This window comes from Esox lucius, chromosome 22 (assembly GCF_011004845.1).
Source record: "Esox lucius isolate fEsoLuc1 chromosome 22, fEsoLuc1.pri, whole genome shotgun sequence".
Taxonomy (NCBI): domain Eukaryota; kingdom Metazoa; phylum Chordata; class Actinopteri; order Esociformes; family Esocidae; genus Esox; species Esox lucius.
In genome coordinates, this window is record NC_047590.1 from 14,264,852 (window position 1) to 14,282,061 (window position 17,210).

A 17,210-nucleotide genomic window follows, 5' to 3' on the forward strand; every position below is an offset into this window, starting at 1 on the left:
AGATGATAAAAATAAAAAAAAATAAAACATCTACAGCAGTGAGGCTCAAACAAAACCTTTGGAGTAAAAATCAGAGGCTCAAGCACAACGCCATTGGAAACCCCTATTATTTTTATTTGTAACGTGTGCCTACCACACATAATACAGACAAACAGACACACGTAAAAGTGAATGCGGTGTGATTTGTTTGTTTCCAGGCACCCTCTCAGGAATGTATAGGCTTGTGCTAATAGACCCCCCTGGCCGCCCCAGAGCGGGTCGCCAAGAGCAATCACAACCATTGACACACACACACAAACACACACTGGCTGTGTGTGCGTGTGTGTGTCTGTCCATAGGGCAAAATGTTGATCAAACAGAGACTCCTGCCAGGCTGAACACAAGTCACAGCATGGCATCTCTATTGAAGTCCACATTAAACAGTTCCACAATTCCCAACCGGTCAGCAAATTTGTTCCAGTACAGCGATTAATTCTATTATCCTTTTTTCCCTCTAATTTGCATTAATTCTAGGTCAGATTTCAAGGGGTTCACCAAAGCAAATTATTGATAAGCTTCATAGAAATAGCAGAAAAACCCATTTCTGACCAGTCAGGTATTGTGGTCCTATCCACCGTCTTTGGACCGCATATATCATTTTACATATCCCATCTCTGCCCATCCTATTTACCACCTTACATATCCCATCTCTGCCCATCCTATTTACCAACTTACATATCCCATCTTATTTACCACCTTACATATCCCATCTCTGCCCATCTTATTTACCACCTTACATATCCCATCTCTGCCCATCTTATTTACCACCTTACATATCCCATCTCTGCCCATCTTATTTACCACCTTACATATCCCATTTCTGCCCATCTTATTTACCGCCTAACATCTGCTTACCCAATTCACTGTCATACATAGGTAAATGTCTTCCTTCATGAATGATGCAGTGCCCTCCTTTGGCCAACTGATCATCTGCTTGTGACTAACTCATTTCAGTTGACCACAGGAATATTTGAGTTGCACTTTTCTTTGACTTGACCTAAGCTTTCAGTATGGTAGACCATTCCATTGTTGTGTGTTGGCTGAGGAGTCATGCTGTCTGAGGGGTCCTTTGTCCTAGGTTAGTTAACTACCTCTTTCAAAGAAACAAGTGCATAACATCATATGCTCTCTCTTCCCCTATCTGTCACCAGTGAAGTAACCCTATTCTCAGTCTACATCAACAACATAGGTCCTCAGAAGGAAACTCACATATCCATTCAGATGGAGATGAACCAGTTCTTCGGACTGTGCGTTGGATTCTCTACAACAAAGCTTTTTTAGTATTCAGCAAGATTGAACTTATTCTGAATAACATCAAAAACAAATGCAATGAGGTTCCACAGTTAGCATCCGTTTTCATTCAGTACTATCATTCAGTGCTGTCCAAAGTGAAATCTAGCACCGATATATCGGCCAATTATAGGCTGATTATTTCTGAATGATTGTGCTTTCATCTGTATTTTAATGCTGAACTCCTGTGGTTTTGTCATTATTTATTATCTGCTGCAGTTTTTGCCCTGATCATAGGTTGTAACACCATCACAGAACCCTGATCGAAGGTTGTAAAACCATTACAGGACCCTGATCGAAGGTTGTAAAACCATTACAGGACCCTGATCATAGTTTGTAACACCATCACAGGACCTTGATCATAGGTTATAACACCATCACAGGACCCTGATTGAAGGTTGTAACACCTTCACAGAACCCTGATCATAGGTTGCAACACCGTTACAGGACATTGATCAAAGCTTGTAACACTGTTACAGGACCCTGTTCATAGGTTGTAACACCGTTACAGGACCCTGATCAAAGGTTGTAACACCGTTACAGGACCCTGATCATAGGTTGTAAAGCCATTACAGGACCCTGATCATAGGTTGTAACAATGTTACAGGACCCTAATCATAGGTTGTAACGCCATTACAGGACCCTGATCATAGGTTGTAACAATGTTACAGGACCCTAATCATAGGTTGTAACGCCATTACAGGACCTTGATCATAGGTTGTAACAATGTTACAGGACCCTAATCATAGGTTGTAACGCAATTACAGGACCCTGATCATAGGTTGCAACACCATTACAGCATCCTGATTATAGGTTGTAACACCATGATAGGACCCTGTAATGGTGAGCTAGTCATTGAGGACCCTGTCATAACTTTATTTTGCCAAAACACATTCTGCACCGATTACAACAGTATGACTCCATAATAAAACATTCTGGGTGCTTAACTGGCCTGCCTTCAGTCCAGACCTGTCACCCATTGCAAACATTTGGTGCATTATGAAACGAAAAGGAGACCCCGAACTTTTGAGAAGCTGAAATCATATATCAAGCAATAATAGGAATACATTTCACTTTCAAAACTACAGAAATTGGTCGCTTGGTAAAAGGACCGGTGATGCCACACATTGGTAAACATGCCCCTGTCCCAACTTCCTTTAAACGTGTTGCTGGCATCAAATTCAAAATGGACGTGTGTCTCTGTTTCCACATTTGATATTTTCTGTGTCCCAACTTTTTTGGAAACAAAGTTGTACTTTATGCCACAGCACACAGGTACAAAATTGACAAAGTATCGGTTTCACCAAGAGTAATCTTATCGGTGCACCCCGGAAATCTAGACGCTCTCTCTACCCCATACCGGCTATGCTCAGACCCCACCAGACAACATGATATACAGCATTTGCAACATCATTTACACATACAGATGGGCAAGTATTGGTGGTCTTGAGTGGCTAAATGTTGTCTACCATATGGTCATCCGATTGGCCAGCAGTGTTGCTTACCTGACACATTAAAGCACTCAGGACTCTACTGAAAAATAGCCATCTCTATCTACTCAGTATCCAATGGTTGATGTGCATGAATACATGAACACCGAGCACTTTCGGTTTTTACAAAATGTGACAATTTTGTAGCCTACAGTTACAGCTGCATGACTGACAGCTTGAATAACCTTTTTTAACCTTTGCTGACAGCTTCATCTTCCCTGTCGTGGAAGAAAAAGGGTATGCTGGATAGGTGGAAGGATGAATGAATGTATCATTGGATGGGTGGTTATGAATGTCAAACGTTCACGGAACTGGATTGGAAAGGCTGCAGATGACATACAAATGTAACTCTTTAGTAGGTTACACGTGGAAATGAAAAGAGGTGAGAAGAAACCTGCAGTTTATTTCCTTGTAATTGAAGATGGCAGTCCATAAGAGCAGACCTGAAAGGATTCTGTGTAAGAATGGTCCTCCCAATCCCTCCCAATGTCTTCCCCAACTTACGCTCTCTACTGTATTCCTTGCAAAGTGAGGTATTCGAAATAGGGATTCCAAATGTAGCTCAGTATTTTAACTCTATTTAAACCACGGCTTAAATAAAGTTAACTGCCAGGGTTCTGGGTTTGATTCTTGCATCACAGGAATCTAGTGGAAGGAAAAGAAAATCCTTTGGTCATCTTTATCATATTTGCCAATCCTCAGCGACCACTATATCATAAGACAATAAATATGTAAAAGGCACTATGGCTCTTCGTTTAAGGTTTGCTGTTTTCATTAAAAGTCAGAGGCAAAAAGACAACCAGTTCCATCAGGATATCAGTGTGCATGACAACCATCTCTTAAACCTCCTTGACAACCATCAATTAAAACCATCTTTTAAAGTTTCCAACAGATAAACCCCTGTAAATGGGACATCTTCATCCAAAGCCACCCTACTTTATGTCCCAAAGGTTTCTCTCTTTGAAAAGGTTTCTCTACCAAGAAAAAATCCTCAACATCTCTTTGGAAAACACAAAACAGAACATAAAAAAAGAAGAAAATCGTCAACAGCTGCGGTAGCGCGTGGAAAAGCTTTCCATCCGCCACCCTGCACCAGTCACCCCCCGGCAGACAATGTGTCAGAGTATGGTCAGCACTTGGACGGGTCAGGTGGTGCCTAGCGGCCCAGTGTGACACCCGAAGGAACCGGGAGGGCTGAAGAAAGCGAGCGTCTCCATGGCAACGGCATACCTCCAGCGATACCGTACAATATTCCCCAGATGTCCAATTGTTGAGCTAATGACGCCATGCCTGATGGGGCTGTTTATGAACCACCCCCCCCCCCCCCCCCCCCCCACTGACACCAGAGCACGGTAATTAGCGGCACACGTCAGATCATTAAACAGTATGTGGGTCCAGGCAAGGGGGGGGGGGACAAATGGGAGGGGTGGGGAAGAGGGGTTTCTTCCCAGAAGGGGAGCTTTATGGCCATTGGAGACGTCTTCTTTTCACGATGGAGCATCGTTGGTAAAGACGCGGGGGTCCTCTTCTGCAGCACCAGTTTGCCGGTGTTGAAATATGTCCCGATACATCCAAAGAATTATTTAACGGCACTTCGTAAAGAGACAACAAGTACAAACAAAATACATATTCCCACTTAACCAGGGCCCGTGACCAACAACAGCCCGTGGCTCAGAGGAACGCGGTCGAGCGGGACTCACCTTGAGGAAGGAGAGGTTGCGGTTGCGGTCGATACTGGTGATCTCCAGGTTGCCCATGACAACCTCACAGTTGTCATACTGTTTCTTCAGGGTGCGGTATTGAAGGTCCAGGTCTGACAAAGTGCTCAACTTGTTCTCAGTTCCAGGGCAAACTGCAAGGAGAAAGACAGACACTTTCAAAATGTTTTCTTTGCTACAACTGAACTTATTTACATAGCTTTTCAATGTCAGAGGTCCCTTTTCTCATATACCTCACACAGAGAGAGACAAAAACAAGCGAGGAAAAAATCCAAAGAGCAAAGGGTGTATGGAGAGAAAGTGAAGGTTGTGTAGAAGCAGAGAATATAGTGAAGGGGAGTGAGTGGATAAGAGAGACCCGACCCTTGACAATGATGGAGCTCGGAGAGGCGTCGAACACTTTATGGAATATTTATTCTTTAAAGGCGCTGACCTACAGAGCTGGCTCCCCATGATCCACCACACCATTAATGAAAGAAATTCAAATGAAGTTCATTGACCTTTACAGAAGGTTTTACTTGTCGACTTTACATGGCCTCTGAGAGTACATGTCTTTGGTAGTATTAGGGGTGGCCTGACTGACGTGGTGGAAGAACTCACTGGCAATAATGAAAACCATCAATAACAATGTGCACGTGCGAGGAGACATCGTGCGCGTGATCTCTCGCACGCAGGTGCCTACCGCTACGGCTTCTTCTATGCAGCCCCGTCTTATCGCCGTTCGTCACTGCGACCACTGACTGCCGACTCCTATCCGCTTGGGATGAGGGCGCGAGTCTTCACGCGCTGACCCCTTTTCCCAGCTGCTTAACCCGGGGGATGGGGGGGCGGCGGGGGGCAGGGAGTGGAGGTCGCCGTGGTCCTTCGGGTTGCCGGTGCTCAAGGCCATGAGTCATCCCATTGAGCCCCACTACCACCGGGCACGACACCTCATTACAGCCACCTACTTCCGCCCGTCAAACACCTCCACAGCCCCCACGGGGGCCAGCCGGCCCCCACCACCGCGGCCCTAAGCCCTCCACCACCTGCAGTGACAGCTGACACTAAGGCCAAGGGCACCAGTGAATGATGTGCATGGGAGCGCGTTACCCATTAGGCTGCATATACACGCTAGCGAACGCAACGCCGGCGCCTTCATTTCACAGGGCGCTCAAACAAGAACATATGGTCAATTAACGCCATACGTGCAGGCAGCTCAAGGTCGACAGGCAGAGGAACAAACGTGGCGAACACTCTCGATCGTGGGTTGTACTTGCACACGCACTTCATCGTTTGGATATTATTCTAATACCAGGACATTTTATGAGATCTTTATGGGTTTGTGTATTTCATACTTCGACCACACATATTCTTTACTGTCCTCTGTTTTTTAAATAGGAATTTAAATAAAAAAAAAAAAGTATTAGACATGCACCGATATAGAGTACCAGCCACGAGTCTGGACACATTTCCCTTATAGGTGTGTCCAAACATTTGACCTGTAATGTATAACTGCCAACAATCGGAAATGCTTTAAATGTGGCCCGATTATTTCAGACTGATCGTGCTTTCATCTCCATAGGCATCTAATACGATCCTGCATTTTTAGAATTGACGAGTTTTTGCTGAAGTCATGCATCGTTAGAACAATCGTTGGAAGCAACATTTTTCTTTCATTAATGCCAGGGTAAACAGGTACAGAACTGACAAAAACATTGACCAATTGTATTATATAAATATTGCCTGTCGGTATCTGCCAAGAATTTTCTTATTGGTTCCCTGAGAGGTACCTGACCGCTGAGAAGACACCAGGTCAGAACCGATGCCGTGCACGTGGCCCCGTGGTGGACTGGTAACGCTCCTGCCTTCACAGGTTTCAATACCCGTCTTCACACTTCACGTCTGTGTCTCCATCTCACCTGTCACTCTCTGAGTCATACGTTCACGAAAATGTAAAACTAAGGAGAGCAACCACTCTCTCTCCATTTTCTTTCTTTTTTCATTAGTACACTACATAGGACACAGGGAGCCAATCGGGAGACGCTCCGGTCCTATGATGACCAATGGGAGTTTGCCGACCAATGTGTGTCTGTCAGATAGGTCTGTCAGATTAGGAGACCAAGGGAGAGTGTGTGTACACAAACAGACATCTACTACGCTAGTGAGCGATGTGCGTGTGTGGTGGGGGAAATGGTTGTGTGTGTGTGTGTGTGTGTGTGTGCGCCTCTGTTTACGCAGGGCTGTAATAGGTGCTTCAAGGTAGAGGAGGGGCAGGGATTATCCTGGTACAGTTTAGGGAGCGGTAAGGATGGCGATGAAGACTGTCCCCCCGTCGCAATCGATCACACTAACAAATGAACGGATAACCTTCGTATCCCTCATTTACTCCAACGTTTCCTTTATTTAGTGCAGCCAGATAAGAGCCTGTTAGGGAGAGTGCTGAGAAACGGCCAATCCGGCCAATCAGACGCAACACTGGTTTGATCAACGTATCCGTCCTCAAATCACAATGGATAATGGGGTTTGTAGAGGTGGGGTGACTGTAGAGGTGGGGTCCACCCTGTGAATCCTTAGCGCGCAGAGGGCAATTAGCAGTAGAATGGTTTGGAAACGGTTTGTCTGGTACAGATGTTGTAGTACCTCATTGGGGAAACAGGCAATTTTGGCAGCTTTATAGAGTCACTCTCCACAAAGTTCCAAACATTCGACCTCAATGATTTCATGTGACGAAGAAAACACACCCACTGGAAAGTGTTCTTGTTTGTATTTCAATATTAGACACTATTTCAGCTAAAATCTAACCACATTAAATGATACAGGTAACCAATTCTAACAAATCTAATTGAAATGACAGGAAATATTTCATTAGGGTGAAAAAAACAACAGCCTTAACGTCAACAGATGGTGTTGCCCCCTTGGGCTGAAATAACTTCATGTTGCCATTTCTTGTAACTGACTATCAGTCTCTTACTTGGACTGGGGGGACTTTCTGCCCCGTCTTCATTCAAGTTTTGCTTCAACAGTGTCATGTTTGAGAGATTTCTTACATGCACGGCCTGCTCCAAGTCCCCTAACAACATTTTAATAGGACTGAGATCTGGGCTTGGACTGCTATTTCATAACCCTCCATTTCGTCTTTTTGAGACATTCTATTGTAGCTTTGCTTGTGTGTTCTGAACCCTTCTAGTGTTCAAAGATCCATGTTCAGTTCTGCTTTAGTTTTTGACAGATGGCCTCACTGCCATCAATAATTATCGGTCTCAATATGGATAAACATGGCTGAATCAATGATGGCAAGTTGGCCAGGCTCTGAAGCAACAAAGCAGTCCCAAACCATAATGCTGTCATCTCCATGCTTTACATTTAGTATGAGGTTCTTCTGTTTAAAGGCATCATTTCATGTTCACCTATCCAACTATCCATGTGTCCAACTTTCAAGGGGGCGTACTTACACTTACACACAAAGTGATTAGTAAAACCATGGGCCGGATAGGATCATTTTAAAAGGACACACAAGTTCACCCCATAGTGGAGCGTTCTGACTATTGAGGTAGAATGAATTGGTGGTGAAAACTATGGAGATATTTATGGAGATATCCACATTGACAGACTGTAAGCTGCTCTATTCACTTCCTATTGTAAAAGTGTCTAGCAGCGCTCCTTATATTGCCTTTCATTCTTTCTCTGTCTTTCTTTTTTTCTCAAAAGGTTTTGAGAACCTATTTGAGAAATGGTTCTCATTATGGAGGGGTCCGTATGTGTTCTTGTTCTCTCTACCCATTTCTCAACCCTTTTCTTTACCCACCTCCCCGTCTCCCAACCGTCTCTCCCCCATCTCACGGCATTTCTCTCCCCCATCTCTGTGCAGCCCACAGTGGTGTAAGCAATGATCCGTCACCTCCCTGCATGGTACACCCCGACGAAGGAGCAGAGATAAGGGGCAGGGCGAGGAGGGGGGAGGTGAGCGGGAGAGGGGGAGAGGGAAGGAAAAAAGGAGCGAGATGAGAGATAGTGGGAGAAAAAGAGAGGAAGACAGAGGGAAAGGGGGGGGGGGAGAAGGAGACAGCGGCAGAGGGAGAGAGAAGGCACAAACATTTGATGGGCCAGAAGTCCTCAATGGAGAGGCTGCCAAGGAGCACAATAGACAGACTATCTGTGGCCGTGTCACTCCCTGAGCAGGAGTACAGCTCTTGGCAGAACTCGTTTATTTCACCCGGAGAGATGGAGGTAGTAGAGAGAAATAACGAGATAGGAGGGGAGAGGGGGAGAGAGAGAGGAGGAGGAGAAACCGTCTAAGGAGGAGAAAAGAGAGAGAGTTGGAAAGTAAGAGAACGAGAAAGAAGAAAAACGTCACGGTCTAAGAAAGAGAACAAAAAAATGAAGATAGAGGATAACGGAAACACGTTCGGATCTGGGGGAATTCTGTCCTCTCAGCAATCCAACATCGCAGGTCCCAAAGGCACAAATTCTTTACTACGCATTTCTCCCATTCATTTCGATGACTAGGGCTATATTTCTGTACCTGAGACTCAATGATAGTTCATTAAATTAATTATACAGTAACAGTAATCTCATAACAAGACACTAGCAAGAGTCTGGTGGACCAACTTATAACACACACCAGCCAACACAGAAAGGTTGTATGAAGTGATATTGGCCTAATAACCTTAACCAACCAACCAACCGACGCCACACTAAAACTTCCCTGTACACGGTTTTAGTTTTGCAGAGCCCACCTCACAGTTCTGTGATTTTCGAATATCTGACAATTCATTTAGTCAGGAAGTTCACCCCCATAAAATGTAATGGTCACTAAAGACAGTTGTTAGTTGCAGATTGTTCAGTGGTCACATACTGTACTCCACTATGTGGGGAATGAGGTTACAGTAACTGTTATTTCAGACCCTGTTGGATGTGTTGACGTGGCTCAGGTGTCTTCTCTCCGGTCCCTCTCCTGTTCTAATAGAAAGGGCGTTAAAGCAGACACGCTAGATAATCCAGTTTCTTGTAGAGTACAATACATCGTCTCCAAATGAATTACAACTTAATCCTCTCACCCAGTCCCTCTGACAAAAAGAGATTTGGCCCTACCGTTCCTCTTTACAACCTATCCTTAAAACGTGTGTTTTGAGAAAAGCCAATATATATAGTATATTGTGACACTTGTAATCTCAGATAAAAGCAGAACGTGTATCTCCCTCTTTCTTTATTCTTGCTGTGTCTCTCTCTCTGACTGCAAGCCTCTCCTTTTCTTCTCTTTTTTCATCTTTTCTTCCTCCTTTGTGCAATCTAAGTCTTGCTTTAAGTCTTTTCATGAACAATCCATCCCCACTTTCTGTTTCTTTGGTCACCGTGCCACCTCCTTGCTCCTGCTCCTCTCTCCTACTCCTCTCCGCTTTTCTCCTCATCCCTTCATCAACCTACTCTACTTTCAGGAAACAGGATGCTGGGCACGTTTTTGTGGCCCTGTTTTTTAATATAACATTTTCACACTACTCATCTTTTTGTCTGTCTGTCTGTGTGTGTGTATGTGTGGGTGTGTGTGCGTGTGCGTGTGCGCGCCACTGCGGTCAATGTACCATCAGTGTAAATAGTCCCCTGGGTACTGGCTTGAGCACTCCCCGTTTCCCCCATCACACAGACCCCACCTAATCTTCCTCTCCAGCCTCCACGACTCAACGACCAACAAAAGCATTTCCCTTGTGGGCTGACGCTCCATCCGCGTGTCCTGCTCCGTATTACCCATAATCCCATTCACCTCAGGCCACCCTCCAAACCCGCCACATTGGGAGGAAAACAAATTTTCAATAAGCTGCAAAACACGGGGCCAATTCACTTATGTAGATGACCTGTGTCGACCCGCACGCTGGCCAGCCGACAGGTTCATGACTGTGGTAGCTTGTAAATGGAAAAAGGGTTTAGCCGTCGCGCTGAGCTGCAGTGTCTGACCGAGTGGAGAAGAGCAGAGCAGCTTTGTGAGGTGAGGCGGTAATGGTAACTGATGGTTAATGATTGGGCAATCTAGCTAGCTACAGTAGCATAGCCGGGTTGTGGGGACTGCTGGCGCAAACGTTGGTAAACAAAAAAAAGTGTGTCTAGGTTTAGAATTGCATTCAAAATGCATGACTGATGTAAATGTCTAGTGGTAAATCTATTTGAATATACTGCAACATTCCCTGTGATGTAAGCAGTGCTGGTCTTTATGCTGTCACAGCTAGGAGGTGCAGGCTTTTGCTCCAGCCTGACACTAACACACTCAATTTATGTTGAATTTGGAGCCAAATGTGCTGACATATATAGTAGTGATGGTCTGGTACATATTCCAGATCTGTAAATGACCCACCAATGTAACTATGATGGCTGTAGCATAATAAGTCCTGTTTGAGGGCCTTTGTTACCAGAGGTGTGTCTTTTAACGCTTTTAACTAGCTCACAGAAAATGTCTTGGTACTCTGGACCACAGCATCACTCAAGGTTGTGGGGTGGCATTGTCAGTAAGGTGGATTTGACTCAGATGTCAGTAAAAAAGTTAAATCGAGTGCATCCTCACTGACTTGGTGGTCGGGCGTGCAGTGTAAAGAAAAAACCCAGGACAGTCTTTCTGCAGATGCCTGGGTGGAAGACAATCTTCAACTCTCATGATCTTCAAACAACCAGAGTCCGTTGGGAAATGTTATGATAGTATGTTATTGGACATTATGAAATCGGCGGAAAAAACTTTTGATAAAACATAAAAAAATTGTTGCTTAGGTAGCATCCATAAAAATTATCCAGGTCCTAGAAAAGATCTGTTGTGCAGCATTTCATAGACCATCTGCTCCTCCCCATATGGTGAATGGTTGTACATTACCGTTCGTCGCGGATTGTGCTACGCATGGAAACTTCTGGGTAAAAATTATATTTCTTTTTGTTGTTTTTTGTTTACTACATGGGAGCTACTTGCAACCTAGATTGGTGTTTACATGCTTTTATGTAGTTAAATAGATTATCCCAAAAATATAATTTACATACCAAAAGCCAATCAACGCACACGAACACGGTTTTAAAAGTACAAATAGGCAGCATACATTATGCGTCTGTTCTCCCGTTCTCTCTTACCTGTCTGGTCGACTGTGAAATGTCAGGCAGGTTGGGAAAGGATAGACAGATACAACCCATGATCCTTTGAGGGGACCCCTGCAAATGCCAGACGGCCATAGTAAAGGGACTTCCAAAGTGCAGGCTCTCTCACACACCTAGACCGAATTTTGCAGACCCTCAGAAGTCCACACACAACCTGCTCACAAAATGAAGCATCTGGCTTTGAAAAGCCCCGCCGTGTGGACAGTTGGTCTGACTGACTGCCATCTCACCACCCAAATCATGTCCATCTTTTCAAATCCATCGGAGGATGGAGAAACAAAACGACTCAAATACTGCACGTTCCAGTGCAATGTAAACATGTCCCAAAGAGCACTGCAGGTACAGCTATGAGGGTACATTTCTTCACACTATTCAACTTGTTACCCCTGGATTCTGGGCCAGAAAAAGCATTCCGTCGCGAGAAAAACCAAAGACATACTGCTAAAAGTAAGAACAGGCATTTGAAAAAGGTGTCGTCTGGTATAATCTTCATTCTAAAGAAATTAGAACACGTCAAAAGCAAGCCCTCAATCCCATCTGGACCCTGACTTGGAGATGGACTGGGTTAGAGTGCGTATGGCCTCCCATTAAATTGCAACGACTGGATGACCCCGGCCCGACACGTCTTTGACAGGCGCCCCGAGTACACGTAAAATGAAATCCTCCCTATTTAAGCAGACTGTCTGTAGTCGGCCAGGTTTCTGTTGTTGAATGTGACGAGCCGGGGGCCCAGGTGCCACTCCGTATCATTCACGCTTACCAGCATCCCTCCCTCCCTCGCATTAACCATGCATCTTCATCAGACATAACCGGTGGAATTTAATTACAGATCAACACACGCTCAAACAATCACGAACGCTAACCCTTTCCGCCGTCAACTTGTGGCCGCGCGACACCTGACATCAGTGACGGAGGTGTGTGTGTGGGGGGGGGGGGGGGGGCGAGGCGGGCGTTTAATGACTCGTCCCAGCCAAATTTCAGCCCCCGGCAACTCTTTGTGAGGAAATGAGGTTTGTAGTTAATGTTGCAGGGAGGGAGGGGAAAGACGGCGGCGGGAAGATGAAGGGAGTTGATTGAGGAACGGGAGGGATGAAGGGATGGAGGGATGGAGGGATGGAGGGAGAAAGAGGACAGGAAGGATGAAGGGAGCGATCCGTGCAGAACTGGGGGGTGGAGCATATGGCAGATATCATTAAGGAGGAGGGTTCTAGGACATTTACGCCCGAGCTTCAATATTTCTGTTCAGTATTATGGTGCTGTGTGTGTGTGTGGTTGTGTGTGTACGTGTGTGTGGTTGTGTGCGTGGTTGTTTGTGTGTGGGTGCTTTTTATGAGCCCTCTTGTCAAAGCTCCACAATGGAAAGAAGTGTGTGTGTGTGTGTGTTTACATACATATTCAAGCTAGCACTCAGGTATTCCATGCAGCAGATATAAACAAAAACACATACACGCACACACACACACACTCACTCAAGCACACACATGCCACTCATGTGTCCTCTAGGGGCGACAAGGTAATTTATTCCTAGTCATTCAATCAAGTAGAGAAGCTCACACACACACACACACACACACTCACAGTCTGTTGGTCTCAAAAGAGAAAATCCATCTCGGTGGAACAAAACGAGGCCATATTGGAAGCTAAATGAACAGTTAGCGTCACATGCCTCTATCTACACTCAGACAGGACACATTGGGGGAAATGCTTTATTGAGGGAAGAGACAGAGAACATGTCAGTCATCAGAAAGAGTGAGAGAGAGACAGTGTGAAAAGAGGAGAGAAACAGAGAAAGCAAACACAAAAACAAACACACACGCGTTCATGAACAAATGCATGCGCACATGAGCACAGACACACACACACGCACACACACACACACACACACTCCCATTATTTCCCTCCCCCTTTATGGTTTTAATTTGATGCAGCTCCCTCTATTCATCACTGTTTGAATCAATAGCCATTTGCCCGCGTCCTGACGTGAAAGATGGAAATAGCCCAAATGTGACATTTTCAGGATATAAAACAAAGGGCTCTCAATATAATCAACACCAATGAGTTTGGGGTCAGGGGTTTGGGGTCAAGGTTAGGGTAAAATATAGGGGAGAATGGACAGAGAATACCTGAACAGTCTGAATGGGTATCATTTTTAGATCAGCTAATACGTTTCTGAGTGTGCGTGCGTGCGAGCTATTAGGTAACCCGTATCTCAAAGCGCACATGAACAATCAATGTGTGTAACCCAGCTGAGTCACGCCAGTATGAGACCCCTCCGGCCCACCCGACAGTAACGACAGCTACTGTTACTGGTCTCCCCTCGTACCAACCCGGGCCCATTGCTCTGTTAATGCCAGCTGACAGGGCCGGCCCGCTCTGACCCCTTCAGCCCTCACCCTCCACACATAAAGAAACCAGAAGTTGGGTTCCGACCCCGTTCGACCCATCATGAGTCACCGCCCCCCCCCCGCATAGCGAGCCCTGTCACAGCTCCTAAGACTGAGCCCGGGAAAGCAGTAAGCCGGAATGAAGTTCAACACAATCGTTTCGGGCACACTGATACACGCTGTTCCGTCATATCATGAGCCCCCTTGCCAGAACAATGGATTTGCCATGGGACGGGGTTACCGGGTGGCATGTGGCGTAGTAACGGCGCAAAATCCATCCCCGTGATGTTAAGGCTTGAAAGAAACGCGCATGGGAAAAGGTCATCGACAGGGGGGACATCGCCGTGTTCGGCTGCTGTCGTTACGATGAAGCACATTCACACGCTGAATGTGACGTGCACGTCAAATACCTCAGGAGATCAGTCAGGACGTTTAGAAAACCAGGACAAACCGTCCCACGCCACACACACCGGGGTGACCACATTCACAGTGAGAGGTTAAACGAATAATGTTAACCGGCAGCAAGCGGGCCGAACTCCGCTTTCACTCCAGGCGAGCATGCCGCTGCTGAAGACCTCGAGTGGCGTTTTTTTCCAAGAGTGTTTCAAGAGTTGAGCATTGATCTGCTGTTTGCCCATCTCTGTTCTGATCATTAGCTCCCACACGTCATTAGTGGGAGCCACGCCTTCCAGGGAAATGTGTGCGCGCGTTCGCGTGTGTTTCGACTGGCACTGCTTTCTACTGTTCCCAGCATGCCTCTTCAATACTAAGAACAAGGTCTATGTCATTAGATCCAAATCCACGGAAGAGAGAAAGAGAGAGAGAGATGGAGGTAGAGAGTTCTAGGTGATGTTATGGTTCCATTAGTATGTGAGACAGATAGAATGACCAGCAAGGTCAGTGACCCCGTCGCCATAAGGAAAAGGCAATTAGTGAAGCAGAAATAGCATTAATGTCTTAAGCCTGTGTCTCTCGCTTAGAATTCTAACAAAACTGTGTACAGCCTATAATAAAGTATAAACATCCAAAATGGCTTTACCCAAGTTGTTCGTACTTGTGTGAAATGATTCCTTCGAATTTTTTATCAGCTTATGTTAGTTTTGCTCTTTACTGATGTTATTTATTATGTATGTTTCTTGTTTTCTGCCCCACTTGTTTTTTGCAATGTAAACAAATGTTTCCCGTGCCAATAAAGCCTCTAAATTGAAATAGAAAATTGTGAGAAAGATACAAATTATAGATTGAAAGAGCAAAACAAGAACAGAGAAAGATGAGAGAGATGGGCAAGAGAGATGAGAAGGAGGGAAGGAGGGAAAGGAAAAGACAGAAAGGAAAGCTAGAGAGAGTGAGAGAGACATAAATACAGAGGCACAGTGAGAGAATGAAACTGACACAGGACTAGAAAAGAAGATAGAGACAGAGAGATATAATGTTTTTGTGCGCTTCTCCATTACCTGATTACTATCAGACTATCCAGAAGGAGAAATCCTGACAGAACATATATCAAAAGTATAGAAATATGCAATATCAGTCAGATGGGAGATTGTAAACTAGATGGACCCTGCAGCTACCAAGCTAACATCAAATAACATTACATGCTCACTGCAAATAGCATAAAGTATTGCAAATCTCTGGCACCATTACTACAAAGTTATCACCACACAAAAATTTGTCGAAATCTCGGGCACCATTTCTACAAAGTCATAGCACCAGAAATAACGTGTGCGTGCTTTTATCTATCCACGTGCTTCTAGTCACTGCTGACGCCATCCAGCGTATTTTCCCGCCTAAGCGAGTGGCACTGTGCTGTGCTTGGGAATCCCCGTTTCTCTCCATCACCTCCGCCACGCTCCCTGTCCTTTACGAAGCCCAGTGCAGGTACCTGAAAGGTCAACCCGGACCTTTCTGCTTGGTCGCCGTCGCGCGGCGTGACGGTCCATGGTTATGAAATGAAATGAATTAGCGTCTGGCAGCGAGCGCCGGCATGTTAAGTAAGCTATAGTTATCGTGGACTGGGCGATAATGAGCCCACTGACTTGTGAGTAATGCACTGCCATCAGGAGAGGCACTCCCATCCCCTCCTCCCGAAGGAGAATCCCAAACAACGGCCTGCTTCCTGTTTAGCGCCCCGGCCCTCATTGAGATCAGGTCACAATTAGTGCACAGTTCAACGGAATAGTGTGACATTCGGGACACGAGTCAAAATCCTCTTCCCGAGTTGGGGGACAGTAGAGAGCGGACCTCGGTGAATCTGTCGTCTGTGTGTGGGACTTCATGTCGGCTGAGTCAAACATGAGTAGACAGAGTCAGGGGAGACCGGATGCATTTTCTTTTTTGGGTTGTCATTTTAGCGGCCACTCTTGTGCAGATCGACCGGCATCAGTGAGCGTATATGTTTCTCATGTTATTTCCGTACTGGTCCCCCGCAGGAATTGAACCGACAGCCCTTACACAGTAAGCCTCATGCTGTACCAGCCAAGCCATGGAGAAACCTGATTAAAAATGATTTTGTTTTAAAATGGATACCGTGGATACAATGAGAATACTAAATTGACACCATGACTACAATGGTGAAACTCTTCCGCTCACACACGCACGCACGCACGCACGCACACACACAGTATCTGACGAGTACGCTAGAACCTGGCTCAGAGGACTGTGACAATGTTGATAATGATGCAAAAGTCACATGAAGTTCTTTGTTCCTCTGCCCAAAGCATCTCTCCCTTTCTCATTCTCTCCCTTTGGGCTTGAAAGCTGAGTCACAAAGTTGGGGACTTAATTGCTTCCGAAGCCACACTAAGGACTGCTCCTAAATGGCCCTCTATTGGCGCCCATAGTGCACTGGTCAAAGGAGGGCACTTCGTAGTAAAGGAGGCACCGTTTGGGACTCACACAAACAGAGAGGAGAAAAAAGAAGAGCGTATTATCTCCATTGACAATGTAAAGCCATCGCCGGCCAAAGGAAACGTCACAGTACACTGAGATGAGGCCTAGAAGAACAGGGAGTGAGGAGAATATCACAAGTCGAAATTCCCCTTGAAGTTGTAGCTACCAGCCAACTCTTTCTAACTAACGGATTCATGAATGCTTTAAGTATAACCCAAACAAGTCTCTGAATGAACTGCAGGATGAAAGCGCAAGACAGTCGAGGCTGCGTTTGGTTCGGCGGCAGCGCGGCCAACCCC

General features: G+C 45.6%; 1 protein-coding gene across 2 annotated transcripts in view; it reads right to left on the minus strand.

Moving 5' to 3' along the window:
• LOC105023139 (receptor tyrosine-protein kinase erbB-4) overlaps positions 1–17,210 on the minus strand; it is a 238,158-nt gene that overhangs the window by 108,476 nt on the left and 112,472 nt on the right. For both annotated transcript variants that reach the window (XM_029116654.2, XM_029116653.2), the window contains exon 2: positions 4,520–4,671. In XM_029116654.2, the coding sequence (XP_028972487.2) occupies positions 4,520–4,671 (152 nt within the window). The remainder of the gene's footprint in view (positions 1–4,519; positions 4,672–17,210) is intronic.